At 43.2% G+C, this 19,381-nt stretch overlaps 1 protein-coding gene across 1 annotated transcript in view; it reads left to right on the top strand.

The window, feature by feature from the left end:
* The window catches only part of LOC142291659 (uncharacterized), a 1,021,181-nt gene that overhangs the window by 278,780 nt on the left and 723,020 nt on the right, over positions 1–19,381 (top strand). Inside the window, exons 44-46 of the mRNA XM_075336344.1 lie at positions 3,473–3,577; positions 3,684–3,782; positions 16,129–16,323. Of these exons, the coding sequence (XP_075192459.1) occupies positions 3,473–3,577; positions 3,684–3,782; positions 16,129–16,323 (399 nt within the window). The remainder of the gene's footprint in view (positions 1–3,472; positions 3,578–3,683; positions 3,783–16,128; positions 16,324–19,381) is intronic.

Below are 19,381 nucleotides of genomic sequence, written 5' to 3'. Positions count from 1 at the left end.
ATAATGTCCCACTCTCCTGCATTTTGTAATTTTGCACCCTTTGGTGCCTTTCATGTGGCACTAAGGGGTGCTTAGCCTTGTATTTACCAAAAAAAACAAATTGAAAAAAAAAATGATGTGGGGTTCCCTCTATTTTTGTAGCCAGCTAGGGTAAAGCAGACAGCTGCAGCTTGCAGACCACAGCTGGCAGCTTCACCTTGGCTGGTAATCCAAAACTGAGGGCACCCCATGCTGTTATTTTAAATTAAATAAATAATTTAAAAAAAAAAAACACGTGGGCGTCCCCCCAAAATTGGATCACCAGCCAAGGTAAAGCGGACAGCTGGGGTCTGATATTCTCAGACTAGGGAGGTCTATGGTTATTGGACTCTCCCCAGCCTAAAAATAGCAGGCCGCAGCCGCCCCAGAAGTGGCGCATCCATTAGACGTGCCAATCCTGGTGCTTCGCCCCAGCTCATCCCGTGCCCTGGTGCGGTGGCAAACGGGGTAATATATGGGGTTAATACCAGATGTGTAATATCACCTGGCATCAAGCCCTGGGTTCGTGAGGTCAGGCATCTATCAGATACCCGACATCACCAACCCAGTCAGTAATAAAAAAAAATAGACGACAAACACATTTTTATTTGAAAAAACACTGCCCAAAACATTCCCTCTTTCACCAATTTATTAGAAAGAAAAACAAATCCAGGTCTGCTGTAATCCAAGGGGTTCCCATGACGATCCATACCATAGTCAATGTCCCAGTCAATGAAGAACAGAATGTTCCCCATTGGCTGGGAGAGCAATGCAGTGACCTGAGCTAACATCAATAGGTCAGCCCAGGTCACTGCAGGGCATGACAAGTGCTGCTGTCAGGAGCGAGGTACATTACTAGCGGTGACGATCTCCTGCACTGCTGATAGCAGAGCTGTCATTGACTTCAATGACCGCCGCCTTCACAGCCAAGTATCGCGGGAGCCTGTGATGTCACCGCTAGTCACAGTCTCGGGTCGACAGCGAGAGGAAATGTGAAGCAGCGGCCATGGAGGACAGTGACAGCGCTGAGGTCGGGAGGGCGGGACTTCATCACCGCAAGTAAGCCGAGTGGGGTAATGTGTGTGGAGTGCGAGGTGTTTGGAGCCAAGCAGGATAAAGTGTGCGGAGTGCGAGGTGGGTGGAGCCAAGCGGGGTAATGTGTGCAGAGTGCCAGGTGGGTGGAGCCAAGCGGGGTAATGTGTGCGGAGTGCGAGGTGGGTGGAGCTAAGCGGGGTAATGTGTGCGGAGGGCGAGGTGGGTGGAGCCAAGCAGGGTAATGTGTGCCGAGTGCGAGGTGGGTGGAGCTAAGCGGGGTAATGTGTTCGGAGTGCGAAGTGGGTGGAGCCTAGTGGGGCCATGTGTGCGGGCGGCGGAGTGCGAAGTGGGTGGAGCCTAGTGGGGCCATGTGTGCGGGCGGCGGGTGCAAAGTGGGTGGAGCCTAGCGGGGCCATGTGGCGCTGAAGACATCAGTGCCGTGGACTGTATGGCTGGGGACAGGTGAGTGTGAGTGTGTGTGTGTGTGTACATGCCGAGTGCAGGAGGGAGCGGAGCCCAGCGGGGAAGTGTCGGCTCCCTGCACACGTAACTAGGGTAAATATCGGGTTACCAAGCAAAGCGCTTTGCTTGGATACCCGATATTTATCTTGGTTACCAGCTTACCGCAGGCTGCCAGCGATGGCTCCCTGCACACTGTAGCTGTAAAAATCCCTGCTTTTGCTGATCGAGCCGTTCTCGAACGTAACTCGAACTGTCGAGCTTTTAGCAAAAAGCTTTAGTTCGAGTTCGATCTGGAGCACCCCCAAAATCACTCGAACATGAAATTGGCGAACCTCGAACATCGCTCAACTCTAGTCCTAATAGAGCATACGGACAGGGGGTTTGATTGTGCAGCCCTCTTAGAGATACTTCAGACCACTACATTTGATGTTCATCACACGTCATTGCAGAGTCGACATTGATTTGAAAGTGACATGATGATTAGTTTCATTGTTGGCTACTATTATTTTCACTTTTATAATGTACACAGTCCAGTGATTGCTTTATTTCTTGAATGCAAAACAATGTTTTGTTCAGATAATAATAATATTATTAATAATAATAATAATAATAATAATAATAATAATAATCTAGGAGTTTTTAGTAGCGAAACCATTTCAAGTCAGGCACGGCATACTTAGGGGAATAACTATGCCACATCTATGCTCTGGACAGTTGGACAGGGTGTGGCCCTTAAAGCCCATCTGCCATACAAGAAGCCATCAGTATTATAAATGTATAGATTTTACATTGGAGTTCAGCAACTTCAACTTAATCATCTGATAATAGTTTTTTCGAGTACTGGGTGCCAAACTATTTAATCTCAGAATAAGTATGCGACAGAGGTGACCATGTTGGAACAGCGTACTCAACTAAGTGACTGGATCGTCAGATGTCTATCCATTATGAGAGAAGATACTGAAGTTCTCACACATACAGTGCTCTTCGCTCAGCACTACATCAGGGTTTCTGTTCGAAGCCCCCCAAAACAGTATTCATACAGAAATCCTGACACAGCTTTGACTGTGGTATGATTGAGTTCTGGTGACCCAAGCATCTCACCTTTTCTTTTGTCCCCAACGACTATGAAATAACACTCAAACAACAGGATTGGATGAAATGGCCACAGCAGCCTTTTATTTAGCATATAAACATCAAAAAAATTACTCAAATTTGGTGGGGTCCTCAAAGCTCATAAATTTGGTGATTAAATAATAATAATAACAACGTTAAACTTCCCCCTGAACCACACTTACTCCCAGTTGTAACCACCAAGTCGGAAACACCAATAAACAATGGGCGGGAAGGGATAAATGCAAAACATGGGACCTGGTATTCCACTGCCTGCGGTCCCCCAAATCACCAGACCACCAACCAAAACCGGAAAATTAAAGGGAGCCATATCTCCATGAACCCCCAGTAACAATTTACACCGACTTCGAGGACCGATCCCAACCACCAATAGCCACCATGACCCTGCTACCATTCAATAGGGTGGGCAAATGGGAATATCCCAGGGGAGTGCAGGCCAAAAGAGGATTCTCCACCCTGACTTATAAAAACCTGAATGGTCCCCTAGCCCCTATCCCCCTTCTTGTGTCACCTCCCCCTAACCAAAGTCATGCCGGCTTCGACCCACACCAGGGGTGATGGTCCGGCCTTATACTTTCAATTCAGTGAAGCTGATGTAGTCATTTTGGACATTGTTTGGTCTCCGTCCTGGCAGTGTTTGTTTTTTCTGACCTGCACAGAAAGGTTTTTGTGTGAATCTAGCCTAATAGAGTCTACTATATGTAAAGTAGAGTAGTGCATGAGGAGGGGTGTCATCAATATATCACTCTTCAGTTTTCTTTGATTGAATTGAAAAATGAAATCCATATATGACCACTGATGAGTATGATCTGTTTGCTTCTTTCAGGGTTTTCAAACGTTGCAGATTTGGCGCAAAAGCTCTGTATCGTCATGGATTCTTTCTCAAAGTTATATAATGCAGATTTGTCGGCCTTTGTGTCATCTGTAAATGGTAGGTATTATAACGCGTACATAATAAAATTATCAATTGTTTTTCTTTTTAATTGAATTGTTTAATATTGATCTATTTTTCCTCTGCTTATTTATTTTATCTGAAGGAAAAAATGTTGGCTTTTCAGTGACAGAGCTCAACAATCTCCTTAATGAGGCCAGCCAGACTCTCAGATATCTGTGTAAATGCCACAAAGAGAGCCAAGGTAATTTATACTTGACATCATTTTTTTTAGTTTTAATATGCAGTAATCTGCTTTGTTTTATGAAATCCCGAAAAGCAAGCTAATGAAACTAACCACAGAAATATATTCCTGAAATGATAATGTTGTTTGAATTGTTAATATTTATTCTGTTCTTAAAGGAATATTAAATGTGTCATACTGTATATGATGGATAATATAACATTTGTTTTCAAACGTATGCAAAGATATATATGTAAAGATATTCTAATTAGATATTTGACATTTTTATGCTGCATTTTATTACATTTTTGCTATCTTGTTAGGTGTTTGGTCATTACTAATATCATTGCTTTCCATGCATGTACCTTCCAGACAATATTTAGGTTACAATTTTTGGGGGGAGGATAATGTTTTAAAAGCAAAGAATAAAAATGTGAAAACATTATACGCATATTCAACTTCATGCATACCTAATTTGGTGACCACAGACCCCACAACTGTACTTTGGACTGTTGCATCAATTTTAATCCGTATTCCTACCATCTGGCATTTGTCACTACGTTGTTGTTTTTATGCAGGTGGAATTGATGTGCTTTAACCAAATATCTGCAAACAAATTATTACAGTAAATTGAAATATTAAACTGAGCAGGTCTGTTTTGGTATACCTGTTTAAATTGGTAAACTGCAGACACATACACCCCATACCGATTTTAAAGGGAACCTGTCAACAGATTTTTCCCTTATGAGCTACGGCCACCACCAGTCAGCCCTTATATACAGCATTCCATATAATAAAACAAACACCTTTATTATACTCACCTAGAGGGTTATCTGGTTCGATGGTTGTCGCTGTTCACGGGTTCAGCGCCTTTTCTCTGCTGCGATCTCCATTCTTTTTCTTCTCAGCTTTCTGTGGATGACGTGTCTTATGTCATACACACAGACCAGCGTTGTGGTCCTGTGCAGGCACAATTTCATCTGCCCAGCAGAGGGCAGATTACCTATGGTCACAGGTGGAGGGCCAAGGGAACCTCCAGCTGTGGCCTCAACTTACCTGAGTGACATCACAGCTGATTGCACTGTTCCCTCAGTCTCTGCCTGAAGCTCACAATGGGTGGTCATGTTCTATGGTGCTCGCTGTGAGCTTCAGATGTAGCAGAGCTGGAATCATCATGGATTACGTCGGACCTGCAGGGGTGTTTTGGGGGTTCATAAAGGGGTGAAATAGGGTGCTTTTTTGTATTTTATTTCAAATAAAGGATTTTTTTGGTGTTTGTGTTTATTTACTTTCATTTACAGAGTAGTAATGGGGGGGGTCTCATACATGCCTCCCACTACTAATCCAGGGCTTAGTGGCAGCTGTGAGTTGCCATTAACCTCTTATTACCCTGATTGCTTCTGCACCAGGGCAATCAGATGAGCTGGGTAAAATTCCAGGATTGTCCATTCTAATGGATGCGGTTGTCACGATCATCTCCCTGTTTCTGGAGACTATTGACAGCCTTTTATTTCTATCCGGCTATCCACTTTTAAATGTGGTTTCGTTTCCTTCAGTACCTAAATGGTTAATGTCAGTTTTCTACTGGCAGCTTTTCCAGCAATCTCTGCTGCAGTTGAGGTCAGCTGCACCTGCTTTGTAGACACACACCCTTGTGCTTAAATAGCCAGGTCTCCCAGCAAGCTTTGCTGAAGATACGAAGCCATTTGTTCTCTGACCGCATTGGTGTAAGGACCTGTGAAGGCTTGTTCTTGCATTTCGACTTTATCCTTTGTTGTTTTTCCCTGTTTGTCTTTCCTTTCCCTGTGTGTATATTAGTGCACCAGTGGATATAGCGTCTGCTACCAGCCAACACTCTATCCAGGGCCACTACAGGGTTTTTCTTAGGGTCTCATGTTCCTGTGTGGCGACAGTTGAGCAGACTGTATAGGGTTTGGTTAGGAGCATAGGGTCAGCAGCAGGTGAGTACAGGACGTGCCCATCTACCCTTCTCACTAGAGCTAGGGTCCACCATTGTTATTGTGTCCCCAATGTTCCCCCCTATCTGTTGTACTGTTGTTTGTATTTTTGTCATGCGTCCAGACTTCAGTTGGTCTGAAAGCATGTGCCACGTGTCAAAGAATGACAGCGGCAATCTTGAGTGGCTGCAGGTTACTATTTTAAGGCTGGGGGGACCTATTAAGCATGGGTCTGTCCAGCCTGAGAATACCAGCTGCCAGCTGGTGGACTTTATCATGGTTGGGTATCAAAATTGAGGGGAACCGCATGCCAGCTTTTTTTAATTATTTATTCAGCTGCATGCTGTTCCTCTTCTTTTGATACACAGCAAAGATAAGCGCACGGCTGGGGGCTGCAGCCTTTAGCCATATGCTTTATCTGTGCTGGGTATCATAATATGGGGGACCCTATGACAATTTTTTTATTTATTTATTTAGTTTTACTGTAGCACACAGGGTCTGTGATTGGAAGCGTCAGACATGCTGTCACTCAGCATTGGGGCACGTCTGACTGCAACCAGTCACAGATGCTGGTAGGTGGGGAAACAGTGCATTTGCAATTAAGGATAATGAGTGGCCCTGGAAGTGAATGAGCAGTCTGAGGAGCAGTTACAACTACAAAGGTGTCTTGGTAAGTATAACATGTTTGCTCCTATCCCTTCTACCACCATTTTTAATTGCTGGATTCTGGTCTCCATAGACTTATATGGGTACCAGTGTCTGGCCAGATACCCGGGATCAATCACTGGTCAAAACCTGTTTTTTTTTTTGTTTGTTTTTTTTAACCCAGTTAGACCTGCCGGTCCCAGTTATCTGCAAGTCTGCCTATCACTACGCATGACAGCATGGGGACCTGTTCAGATAGATGGGCATATGTCTCAGTTCTAGCCATAGCTGCACCATTGTGCTGAGAAAATCATTGAAGACGCTGCTCTCTCTATTGAGTACCATAGGCCAATGGGCTGATCTGTGGAGAACATGGAGTGGGGGACTTGAATTATTACGATTGTCAGTACAGTAGCTCTGGTATGGATAAGAAGGAAGCTTGTAGTTTTCAGCTAACAAGTCAAGTAGAAACAATTGAAAGCAAATGATACAGGAAGAAGATTTGTTATATTTATATCATAGTAATACCTATTGTGCTGCAAGAGGATGATTTACAGATACAAGCGTATATCTCGTAATATATACGCCAGAAAGATAAATACTGTCTATGGCTCTTTTTCTTGATGTTTGAGGTAAACATAAATTGGTGACTTGTTTATATCTTGCTGCACATTTCCTAGAGACTACATCAAAGGCTTTCAGGATATTATGTGACATATTTGTATTCTGCTTTGACCATTGACTTTGTACTTGATGAAGCGGAGGTATATCTCAGCAGATGACATGTTGCTACATAACTTCATGCTCGGATGAATCATTTTTTGCCTCCAATGAGTCACAAAACACTTTTCCTTACAGCTAAACACAATTTCTTGTTTATATTGATGTATCTCTGTCTATTGCCTTAGCAGTAAGAACTATAACAGGCACAGATCAGTGATGTAATAGGATATATTTCACTATATGTCACCTAAAAGACTAAAGAGCCATCATATATATGCAGTAAAAGTGATTGCATTTCAATATAGGAAGCTGCTTAGAGGGAAGAACATATGGCGCCCAAACATGCCAAAAATGGTGGAGATGGGATTGGGGATTTTGAACGCCATGAGAGAATAAAAGTAACTCTTTTAGGTATATAAATTATAGACATGAATTTCAATAACTCCATTAACAACCATTTTATCTACATGAGTGTAACGACCATGCAAATTATGCAAATCATCTACTTCAGTGTAACTATTATGCAAAGCAGCTATTTGAGCAAAACAGCCATGCAAATTATGCAGAGCATAATAACACTACTCCGCCATAGTTAAAGGAAGCCTGTCTACTACTAGAAGTAATTGCAAATGACTTCATTACAGTAAGGATAATTCTCATTAAAGAGATTTATAACCTAGAGGATGGGTTATTTTATATTCAGATTATTCAGATTATTGCTGCCTTTCACCTTGTTTTATATGGGAGTGTATGTTATCGATTCTTATTCTGTTCCCCTGCTGTTTTATGCCCCATAATCTGGATTTTTGTTTTACCTTTATGGGTTTTTAATATATTTCTATAAAATGATGCTATTAATTTATGATCCAATTTGTCTGTTGTAGTTGCTGTGCTGACAAATATATATAGTTCTGATGGGATGTGTAATTGAATTTAGTAGATGTTAGTGGATGGACTATAAAATGATTGTGTCTCATTAAAGAGAGTCTGTAGACTCCCAAATTCACTGTAAGCACTGGTCCTTGTAGGAAACTTTGTGCTATAAACAGACATACCATTAGGCATACATTTAGTTTTGCAGTAATCCCTATTTAGTTTTAAATGCAAATAAGGTGCATGGAGCACAATGGACAGTGACGGGTGATCCCAAGAACCTTCCCTCCCACAGTTTTGGCAATTAGCTCTTCCTCTGCTTCATTGAAGCCATCAATGTGCTCACTTTGAAAAGAATTTGTGAGCTGACAGATCACAATGAGAATTATCCTTAAAGGGGTGATCTGGCACTTACATATCGATGACATATCTGCATGTTCTAACTGCTGAATGTGAGCAGTGTATGGAACACCTTAGCGCCACACATTGTTTAGTGGCAACTGCCGAGTTGTGCATCTCCCATTCACTTATAAAGTAAGGGGTACTTTGCACACTACGACATCGCATCTGCGATGTCGGTGGGGTCAAATCAAAAGTGACGCACATCCGGCGTCCCTGTCGATGTCGTAGCATGCAAATCCTTTTACATACGATTAATGAGCGCAAAAGCGTCGTTATCGTATGATCGGTGTAGGGTCCGACATTTCCATAATTTTGCAGCAGCGACGGTACGATGTTGTTCCTCGTTCCTGCGGCAGCACACATCGTTGTGCGTGAAGCTGCAGGAGCGAGGAACATCTCCTTACCTGCGTCCCGGCTGCAATGAGGAAGGAAGGAGGTGGGCGGGATGTTTACGTCCCGCTCATCTCCGCCCCTCCGCTTCTATTGGCCGCCTGCCGTGTGACGTTGCACGACTTGCCCCCTTAGGAAGGAGGAGGGTCGCCGGCCAGAGCGACGTCGCAGGGCAGGTAAGTGCATGTGAAGCTGCCGTAGCGATAATGTTCACTACGGCAGCAATCACAAGATATTGCACCTGCGACAGGGGTGGGGACTATCGCTGTAGTGTCGGTAACACATGGTTACCGATGTCGCAGCGTGCAAAGTACCCCTAGGGGTACCGGATATTTGACCCCATTGTTTTTTTACTGTTGAATACAGATTAGAGATGAGCGGACCCATGGAAGTTGGGTTCGGCAAGTTCAGCCAGACTTTAGATAAAGTTCAGTTCAGGCCCCAGATCTGAACCCCAATGGAAGTCACTAATTGGGCATTTCGGGTCTCCGCCAACATGCAGTCAGCCATAAACAGATCTCTTTCGAGGGAGGCTTGGCAGAGTTTTAAATTTTTTTTGTTTAGTTCACACTACATCTGATCACGCTGTTGTTACCCCCAGTGCGAGCCGATCAAACACTGCAAGTGACTCGCACTGGGCTGTGGGCTGAGCACTGAGCGTACCTGAGCACAGAGATACTCACGTGAGTGGTTTGCAGTGTTTGAACGGCTCGCACTGGGGGCAACAACAGCATGATCAGATGTAGTGTGCACCAAACAAAAAAAATGAAAAACCCCATCCCCCGGAAGTGATCTGTTTATTGCTGGCTGCATGTGGGTAGAGATCCAAATTGCCCAATTAGTGACTTCCATTGGGGTTCAGGTAAAATCCAGGTCATAAATTGCACTTTATGTAAAGTCTGTGTTTGGTACGAATACTGAACATCGAGCACAATCTAGTAGAAATGAGCGCACCCGAACTTTAACATTTGGTGTTTCTACTGAACACAGACTTTACAAAAAAACAGTGTTCAAGTTCGGAGTTCAAGTGCTATACAGATGCTAACCACTTCATCGAGCATCTCTGTGCTCAGGTGCACTCGGTGTGAGCCACTTGAAGAGTTTAAATGGCTTGCACTCGGGGTAAAACCAGCAATAGTGGATGTAGTGTGTACAACTCCTCCCCCTCTCCCCTCCCCGGAAGTGCTCTGTCTATGGCTGGCTGTATGTGGGTAGAGAATTTAACTGCCCAATCAGTGAGTTCGAATAAGGTTCAGGTCAAATCCAGTCCAGAATAGAACTTTATCTAAAGTCTGGTTGAACCTGCAGAACCCGAACATTACGGGTCCACTCATCTCTTCGAATGACCTATCATATGGATGGGTCATCAATATGTTTGTTCCATGCAACCTTTTTATTGTGGTCTTAGATATAAAGTATTTAACATAGCCTTTTATATGAAATTATTTGTGAATGCCAATAGTAAGTCCTTTAAACCCACCCCATAAAAAGCAATAAAACCCCCAAGATAGCCTGTATTGTATAAACTTAAAGTGTTGGATTGAAATGCTTAAACAATGAAAAATTTTACTGTATCATAACCATTAAATGTTAACATCACTATATTATTCATATTATTAATATTTATTTCAAGAGCACCATTGATTCTATGGTGCTGTGCATGAGAAGGAGTTACAGACAAATTACAGATATAAATGACAGTAGACAGACTGGTAGAGAGGGGAGAGAGGGCCTTGCCCTTGTAGACTAAGGCTATGTGCACACGGTGCGTTTTTCTCGGCGTTTTTGCGCGTTTTTCGGGTGCGTTTTTGGCCTCAAAACTGCATGACTTTGCTTCCCCAGCAAAGTCTATGAGTTTTCATTTTTGCTGTCCCCACACAGCGTTTTTTTTCAGCTGCGTTTTTGTGGTGACCACAAAAACGCAGCATGTCAATTATTCCCGCGTTTTTCACTGCGCTTTTCATCCATTGAGTTCAATGGGATGTTGAAAGACGCAATGAGAAACGCAAATAGCTGCGTTTTGGTGCGTTTCTAAGACCAAAAACGCAGCTATAAGCGCAGGAGGTGGGTAGTAAAGTGACGTGTACAGGAAGAGGATTCCTTCTGTCAGTATAGACAGAAGCATGAATCCTCCCGGTACCGTCACCGCCGCGTCCATCTCCCGTCCTGTGCATGTATGCTGCCGTGCGGCGCCATGTACAGGCAGGAGGTGGAAGCGGCTGCGAAAACAAAAGTTAACAGTAGAATAAAAAAAAAAAAAAAAAAAGTTATACTCACCTGTCTGCAGCCTCGCGGTGCCATGCCCGCTCCCAGCTCCTGTCACGGTATCGCCGCTCCCGCTCCGGCTGTGTGCAGTCTCCCCGGGGCAGGACCTTGCTTGCAGGACCTGGCGATGGATCACCTGATGCAGTCACCTGACGCATCAGCTGATCGAGTCTCGGGCTGACGCGGGCACCCGGCCGGTATCCGCGGATGCGTCAGGAGACTTCATCCCTGATTACCGGCAGCTGCTGCAGCGATCGGACAGGATCAGACTCCCGCCCCATCGCTCCGGGAGCTGCCGGTAATTCAGCACATAAGTGAGTATTATTTTTTTTTTTTTTGCACTGATGCATCAGCTGATTGTATAATCGGCTTTTATACAATCAGCTGATGTGTGATGGGATTCAGGCACTTGATCCTGACACATCATCTGATCGCTTTGCCTTCCAGCAAACCGATCAGATGATATTGGATCCGGATTGGACGGCGCGGGACCCTGACCCAGGATTACTGCGGAGGGGGGTTTATTTCAATAAAGATGGAGTCACTAATTGTGTTGTGTTTTATTTCTAATAAAAATATTTTTCTGTGTGTTGTGGTTTTTTTTTATCTTTACTAGAAATTCATGGTGGCCATGTCTAATATTGGCGTGACACCATGAATTTCGGGCTTAGGGCTAGCTGATAATATACAGCTAGCCCTAACTCCATTATTACCTGGCTAGCCACCCGGCATCAGGGCAGCCGGAAGAGTTGGATACAGCGCCAGAAGATGGCGCTTCTATGAAAGCGCCATTTTCTGGGGTGGCTGCGGGACTGCAATTCACAGCGGGGGTGCCCAGAAAGCATGGGCACCCTGCACTGTGGATTCCAATCCCCAGCTGCCTAGTTGTACCCGGCTGGACTCAAAAATGGGGCGAAGCTCACGTCATTTTTTTTTTAAAATTATTTCATGAAATTCATGAAATAATTTAAAAAAAAAGGGCTTCCCTATATTTTTGGTTCCCAGCCGGGTACAAATAGGCAGCTGGGGGTTGGGGGCAGCCCGTACCTGCCTGCTGTACCCGGCTAGCATACAAAAATATGGCGAAGCCCACGTCATTTTTTTTTTTTGGGAGGGCAAAGAAATCCTGCATACAGTCCTGGAAGGAGGATGCTGAGCCTTGTAGTTCGACAGCTGCTGTCTGCTCTCCTGCATACACTATTGGATGGAGGATGCTGAGCCTTGTAGTTCGACAGCTGCTGTCCTGCATACACTATTGGATCGAGGATGCTGAGCCTTGTAGTTCTGCAGCTGTCTGCTCTTCTGCATACACTAGTGGAGAATGAAGAACACATTGAAGAAGGAAATGACATCAGACCTTTTTTTTTTTTGTTCACTGATAAAAAACGCAGTGAGCAAAAACGCAGCAAAACGCAGCAAAAAAACGCACCAAATCGCGGCAAAACGCGTGCGTTTTTTGCCGCGTTTTTTCGACGCAGGTGCGTTTTTGTGCGTTTTTAGCGGCCAAAAACGCACAAAAACGCAGCGTCAAAAAAACGCAGCGTGTGCACATAGCCTTAGTCTACAGCTGGGGTCCCAGCCGTTTGGGTTGGAAGCCACATGTAGCTCACAGGGCCATGATATGTGGCTTACGGCTGTCTGCCAGCACCAGGTCTAGCAAACAGCTATACAGAACAGGTCTCCAGATAGTGACTTGTGTGAGATATCCCTTGAGCTTTGTATACTTCCTCTGTGTGATTTCTGTGAAAAAGCTTCGGCTGTCATTATACTGGAAAGGGGGCTCTGGATGTCACTACTATGAGGGGGTGGGAGCTGTATGTGGCTCTTCCGGTTGGAAAGATTGGGGACCTCTGTTCTACCCGATAATGGTGAGGGAGACAGTAGGTTGGGGTATGCTATGTCATACCAGGGGCGGACATATCATTGGTGCAATCTGTGTAAGTGCAAAGGGGCCCAAGAGGTATGGGGCTATTTTCATCTCTAAAGGAGGTATAGTTTTGCATTATGATGAGTTATTGAACTGCAAAAGGCCTAATTACTGTTTTTGTGCAGGAGCCCTCTTCCGTTTGTGTCCGGCAGTCATGCCTATCCATTATTTTTACCATCCAATGATAAAGATGACTCAAGGAGCCAAGTGTTGCTTTTTTTCACTATTTGCCATTCAGTTGTAAAATGTTATTGGCGTTTTCATTTCACCGAGGATCAATATTTCCTTGAAGGTTTAAGCTGTATGGCATCAATTTCTCTAAGGAAATGTATAAACAACCAACACTCGAGACTTCAATACCAGATAACTATAGTGATTTTTTTTTTCCAAAAGGCGGCACATTGGAGTAGTGCACAACTTATGTATCTCTCTCTATATACATCAAACACAACTGACAGAAGTGATTACAGCTTGTGAGTAATAATGCAGAGCTGGCTGCCTCCAGGAGACATGGTTTCACAGCTATTTTCCGTATTCCTTCACACACTTTAATAGACCAACTGAAAGGCCCATCTTTCTTTCTGGGAGAGCAGTTATTAACCTCTGAGCAGTATATTTCCATTTCATTTTGGACACTAATTTCCTTACTCTGGTATTAGGGAACCCAGAATTTGTGTCAGTTTTGATGCAGTGCAGCATGCCAGACAAAGAAAAGCCATAATTACCGCTGCTTTCATTTGAATTGCTAACCAGACACTGACATTTTGAAATCTGACCAATTTCTTTGTGATCCAGAAATTAGTTGGAAAAATGTGTGCATTGAATTAGAAATCAAGTGTTGAGACACAAAGGACATTAAGTAAATTGCATTACCACAAAACAAGAAGGACGACTTATTATCAGAAGCTGGCGCACCAGATGGATCAGATGTTTAGCGCAATAGGATAATAAAGGTGGTATTTAAGACTAAACCTTTTTATTGGCAGCATCATTCATTATAACTGTTCTGAACAATGTTTAGTTCCCCAAGTGCACATGCATTTACAATTCTGTTTTCATGGCTAAGAATTGTCATTGATTTAGTAGTCTCTCACCTGCTAGAGAGGAATATTCTGTCCTTTGATCATTCTTATGTGTTCAGTCGCTTTAGCCCTGACGAGCTGAAATTAGTGTAAAGATTAATGATGGTACTATAGTTGGATAAACCTCTATAGACGAATATCTAGTTAATCAGATCCCATAGAGGGGGGGGGGTAATAATTTCACTCTTTTATTTATGACACTGTATAGAACATTTATTACTTTTTTTTGTTTTTCTGCTTTGCATAACTTGTCTGCTTTTAGAGTTGCAGGTTTAAGACTATGTGTGTCCCAACTGTTCTGGATATTGATGTTTTATCAAAGCCTAAAATTTAAAGGGGTTGGTGCACTATTCCACCAATTCCTTCTCAATCTGTATGTGTCCCCCGTTTAAAAATATAATAAAACTTATACTCACCTCCGGTGACGGTGCTGTTCTAACGGTTTAGACACTTTCTCCCGGGATCATGTAACTGTGTGATGTCACACGATTCTGGCAGTCAATCCTCACTGGCATCACTCTCCCTGTCCTTGAACGTACCACATACATCCAGAGGAAGAGAGAGATCAGCAGCGTCCACTTCCTCCGGATGTAAACAATCTGTCCGAAGGCGGGGAGAGTGAAGCCAGTGTTGACTAGCCACCAGGATTGCGTGACGTCACACAGTTATGTGATCTGGGGTGAAATAGTGCCCCACTGCTGAAACGGCCCTGGCACTGTTTTAGGATAGGATGCGAGGATAAGTTTTATTTGTTTAAATGGGGGAAACATATGAATTAAGATGGGGTTGTCCAAGTAGTGGACATTAATATATTTATAGCAGCCTAGATCCAGTGAATATGGTACTAAGCTGTAATACCCAGCACAGATCTACCAAAAGTACACAACGGTGTCTGGTAAGCAATAAAATGCATATGGCCATTTTAATCTGTGGATCTGATATTAATAGTTTATCATAAGGACAATTCTTCAATTTTGTGATTCCAGTTAACCCTTTTGAACAGTCCAGTTGCAAGTATGAAAGCTTATCTTACTGTAATTGCTTAGCTTCTTTGGTATATTGATAGTACCAATAAAATTAATTCCATATTTTGTAACCACTGATGTGTCGCAATGAAAGTGTCTAAAGCCTGCTTTACACGTTGCAATTTCGCATACGATATCGTATGCAATTTGCAACGCCCCCATCGTATGTGTGGCACGTTCAATTTATTGAACGTGCCGCACAAACGATTAACCCCCGTCACACATACTTACCTTCCATACGACCTCGATGTGGGCGGCGAACGTCCACTTCCTGGAGTGGGAGGGACGTTTGGCGTCACATCAACGTCACTCGGTAGCCGGCCAATAGAAGCGGAGGGGCGGAGCTGAGTGGGACGTAAACATCCCGCCCACCTCCTTCCTTCCGCATTGTGGGCCGGGAGCCGCAGGACGTAGGTAAGATCTGTTCATCGTTCCCGGGGTGTCACACACTGCGATGTGTGCTACCCCGGGTACGATGAACAATCTGACGTTCAATTCTAGAGAAAGGTACGATGTGTATGCGATGAACGTTTTAACATTCAATCGCAATTGCACGTACCTGTCACACACTGCTATGTACCTTACGATGCCGGATGTGCGTCACTTACGACGTGACCCCGCCGACACATTGTAAGATACATTGCAGCGTGTAAAGCGGGCTTAAGAAACTCTGCTAATTTTTAATGGCATTTAAAATGAAAAATGAAAGGTAACCTTACAATAGACAACATGGTACCCGAATAATGGCTATCATGAATCAGACAGTATATTTCACTCTGAAACACTGCTGCATTTCTGAGAAAACATACTTTGAAAAGCAGATCTGGAACTACATGATTTGGATAACTAGTCCTAGGTAGGTCCCCAACAGGTTCTCCCCACCATACTCCCCTAGACTGCCAAATCTCTCTTTCGTATGGAGAGATCTGTCAGTTATAGTGAGCAGGACAGAGGAAAAGTGATGCATAGTCCCCGTCCAGCTTTTCAAACTTAACCTAAAATTTCATTTACAGGTCATAATTTATCTGTTCCCTTCTGAGAACAAGTTAATAGCAAGACTCTGCTTTTATTTCTAAGGGAAAGAATTTGAAAATGTGCAAGAAAACTGTCAGCAAACCCTTGAGGATTCAGCGATGGTCACTGCAATACAGAATTGCTGGCTAAGACAATTATCAAGTAATGAAGCAAATGTTTTAAAGTCCTTTATTGAGGCAGAATGGCCCAACACCTTCAATTTCCTGAATGGCTCATGTAACACAATTAATGAAGCAGGTCAGTGGGACACATGACATTTTTATTAAGTAGATCTCTTTCTGTTCAAGTATATAAAAGGGTTAGTAACGTTTCCGTACATTTATAGATAGAGTTAATTTCTAAAACATATTTGCATTGTGCTTGTTTAATATCTCCTTCAAATCGATATTTTTTGTCATTAGTATAGTTCATTAATAAAGGATCATAAGGGTCTTATATCTGGTACACCCACCAATCAGCAGTTCTCACCTCCAGCGTTGGCCATATGTGAACAGCTCCTTACACTGTTTAATGGTCACTGTCTGATAAATGAGATCAACTTCTGATGAAAAGAATAGGAAGTTTCCCAAATGTGTTAGCGGTAATGCTCAATTTGTTTCTTATGGATTTTTTTCCGTGTCCTTTAATTAGAGCTTGAAAGTATTTTTTTCTAGCCTGTGCAGGATTTCTTCTGTTAGGTGTAGATCCAACCATTAGTTTTAAAATTATATTTAATACAACTAAATTAAAATAAAAAACACTATTCCCAGTAGACTTTCTCTCAAATCATTGCATCAAAGGCAGAGCAGTTTGATTAATTCATTTACAGTTTCTTACATTCCATGATCATGTTGCAAATATTTAGGAAATCACACTTTCCTTTCAATTTTGGTTACATGGGAACATTTAAATACAGTTGCAAACAAAATTATAAAACCCATTTGTAATTAGATTTATTAGCAAAATGTATATGATTTTAACCATATTGGAGCCAACTTTTTAGTGCTTTTGGTCACCAGAAGTAAATATATTGGACATCAGGCATGAAGACCTTCTAGAAATGGTATGTCACACAAGGGTTCTTGACCACCTGCCTCTTCAGGTATCTGGTGGCAGCTGTTGATAGCTTCCATTTTCTGCCACGTTCAGGTAGTGTGAGTGTTCATTATTCCTTTAATTTTGAACTTGGAAACTTTGCTTCAAACTGTATCTTTAGGAACATTTTTGCAATCTGTTTGCATCCCTTTCCTTGTTTTGCAAGGCAATCATCTTTTTTGTTAATGTTTTAGACCATGCTCTTAGAACACAACACATGGGAAAGAATGGGCACAACTACACCAATCATGTACTGGAAAATCCAGAATAATGGAAAGAAGCAAGAGGAGCCCCTTGTTGCATTCAAAAAGTGTGAAAAAGTTCATTAACACAGAGAAATATTATTAAGAACACTTAAAAATGGGGAAGATCAAAGGAGTGATCCACCCATGAGCAGAATGGCACATCACCACTAAAACCTCATGAAGTAATGCAGATAGAACAAAACATGTAGGCTCAAAATAGCAGTACAAAAAGATAATATACAGCAATACATAGTTACCAAATGTAAGACTAACATTAATATGGTACAGATCAAAGAGAGCCAATACAATACCAGATGATAAATGAGTAGTGAGTGGGGGTAGTTTGGGTGTGCCTGCCCCACGCGTTACGCCACCATATGTTGGTTCATACGCCACCATATGGACATCAGGCTTGAAGACCTTCTAGGTATGGTATGTCACACAAGGGTTCTTGACCACCTGCCTCTTCAGGTTTCTGGTGGCAGCTGTTGATAGCTTCTATTTTCTGCCACGTTCAGGTAGTGTGACCAGTATTCCTTTAATTTTGGAACTTGTGAACTTTGCTTGCAACTGTATCTTTAGGAATATTTTTGCAGTCTGTTTGCATATCTTTCCTTGTTTTGCAAGGCAATCATCTTTTTTTTTAATGAGAGAGAGAGAAAGAGAGAGAGAGAGAGCGAATCCGGATCGTGCACTCCAAATCCCGGGTAGTGGTCGGACTCGGATCGAACCCTCGAACCATGCGGATCCAGATTTTTCAGATCCGGGTCCGCTCAACACTAACGCTGACCACTCACGCGAGCAACACTGTGCTCAGGAACGCTTGATGGACGGCCCAGTGTGAGCCACTAACATTGTTTGAATGGCTCGCACTTGGGCTAACAGCAGCATGATCAGATGTAGTGTGCACCCCCTCAAAAATGGAAAAACCCCACCCACAATTTTCTGGAATTGTTCAGCTTATGGCTGGCTGTATGTGGGTGGAGACTCAAACTGCCAATCAGTGACTTCCATTGGGGTTCAGGCCAAGTCTGAACCCATAAGGTATTTTTTGACTACACCCGCTGAACTGAACTTCCACGAGTTTGTTCATCTCTATTGTTAACATGCTTTTCATATTTTCTCTCACTGGATTCAAGATGGCTCCAACAAGGCTTCGTTTACATATGCGTTAGTTATTTTTTTTTGGTTCTGCTCCATTAGAGAAGCACAACAACAAAAATAACAGAAGTGCCAGATCCCTGACCTAAAAGATACCAATGGCACCCAACAGACTCCCTTGAATATAGTGAACTCAGTTAGATTTTTATTACGGGGCTTGGCAATCTTTGACAAATGATTGCAGGATTCTGTGTTATTTTGTCTGTCACTTTTTACTTAGTTTAGCACATATTCTAAATAATGCACAGAAAATTGTAAAATGGCTTTATCCCATGATTTAAAAAAAGGAATAACCCTTTAGACTTTTTATATGTTCCATGTAGTAGCATTCAATTAGCCATTTTATGTGACTTAAGGCCGTGCATCGCATGTGCGATCCCACCCGCCCCCATCGTTTGTGCGTTATGGGCAATTTGTTGCCCATGGCGCACAAAGTCGGTAACCCCCGTCACACGTACTTACCTCCCAAACGACCTCGCTGTGGGCGGCGAACATCCTCTTCCTGAAGGGGGAAGGACGTTCGGCATCACCGCGACGTCACACAGCGGCTGGCCAATAGAAGCGTAGGGGCGGAGATGAGCGGGACATAACATCCCGACCACCTTCTTCCTTCTGCATTGCCGGCGGCTGCAAGTAAGCTGCAGTTCATCGTTCCCGGGGTGTCACACGGAGCGATTTGTGCTGCCTCGGGAACAATGAACAACCGGCGCGCAGAAGGACGATCGATTTTTTGAAAATGAGTGACGTGTCAACGATCATTGATAAGGTATTTTTGCTCGTTCACAGTCGCTCGTAGCTGTCACACGCTACGATAT

This window comes from Anomaloglossus baeobatrachus, chromosome 2 (genome assembly GCF_048569485.1).
Source record: "Anomaloglossus baeobatrachus isolate aAnoBae1 chromosome 2, aAnoBae1.hap1, whole genome shotgun sequence".
NCBI classification, from domain to species: domain Eukaryota; kingdom Metazoa; phylum Chordata; class Amphibia; order Anura; family Aromobatidae; genus Anomaloglossus; species Anomaloglossus baeobatrachus.
This window is presented reverse-complemented; position numbering and strand designations above follow the sequence as displayed.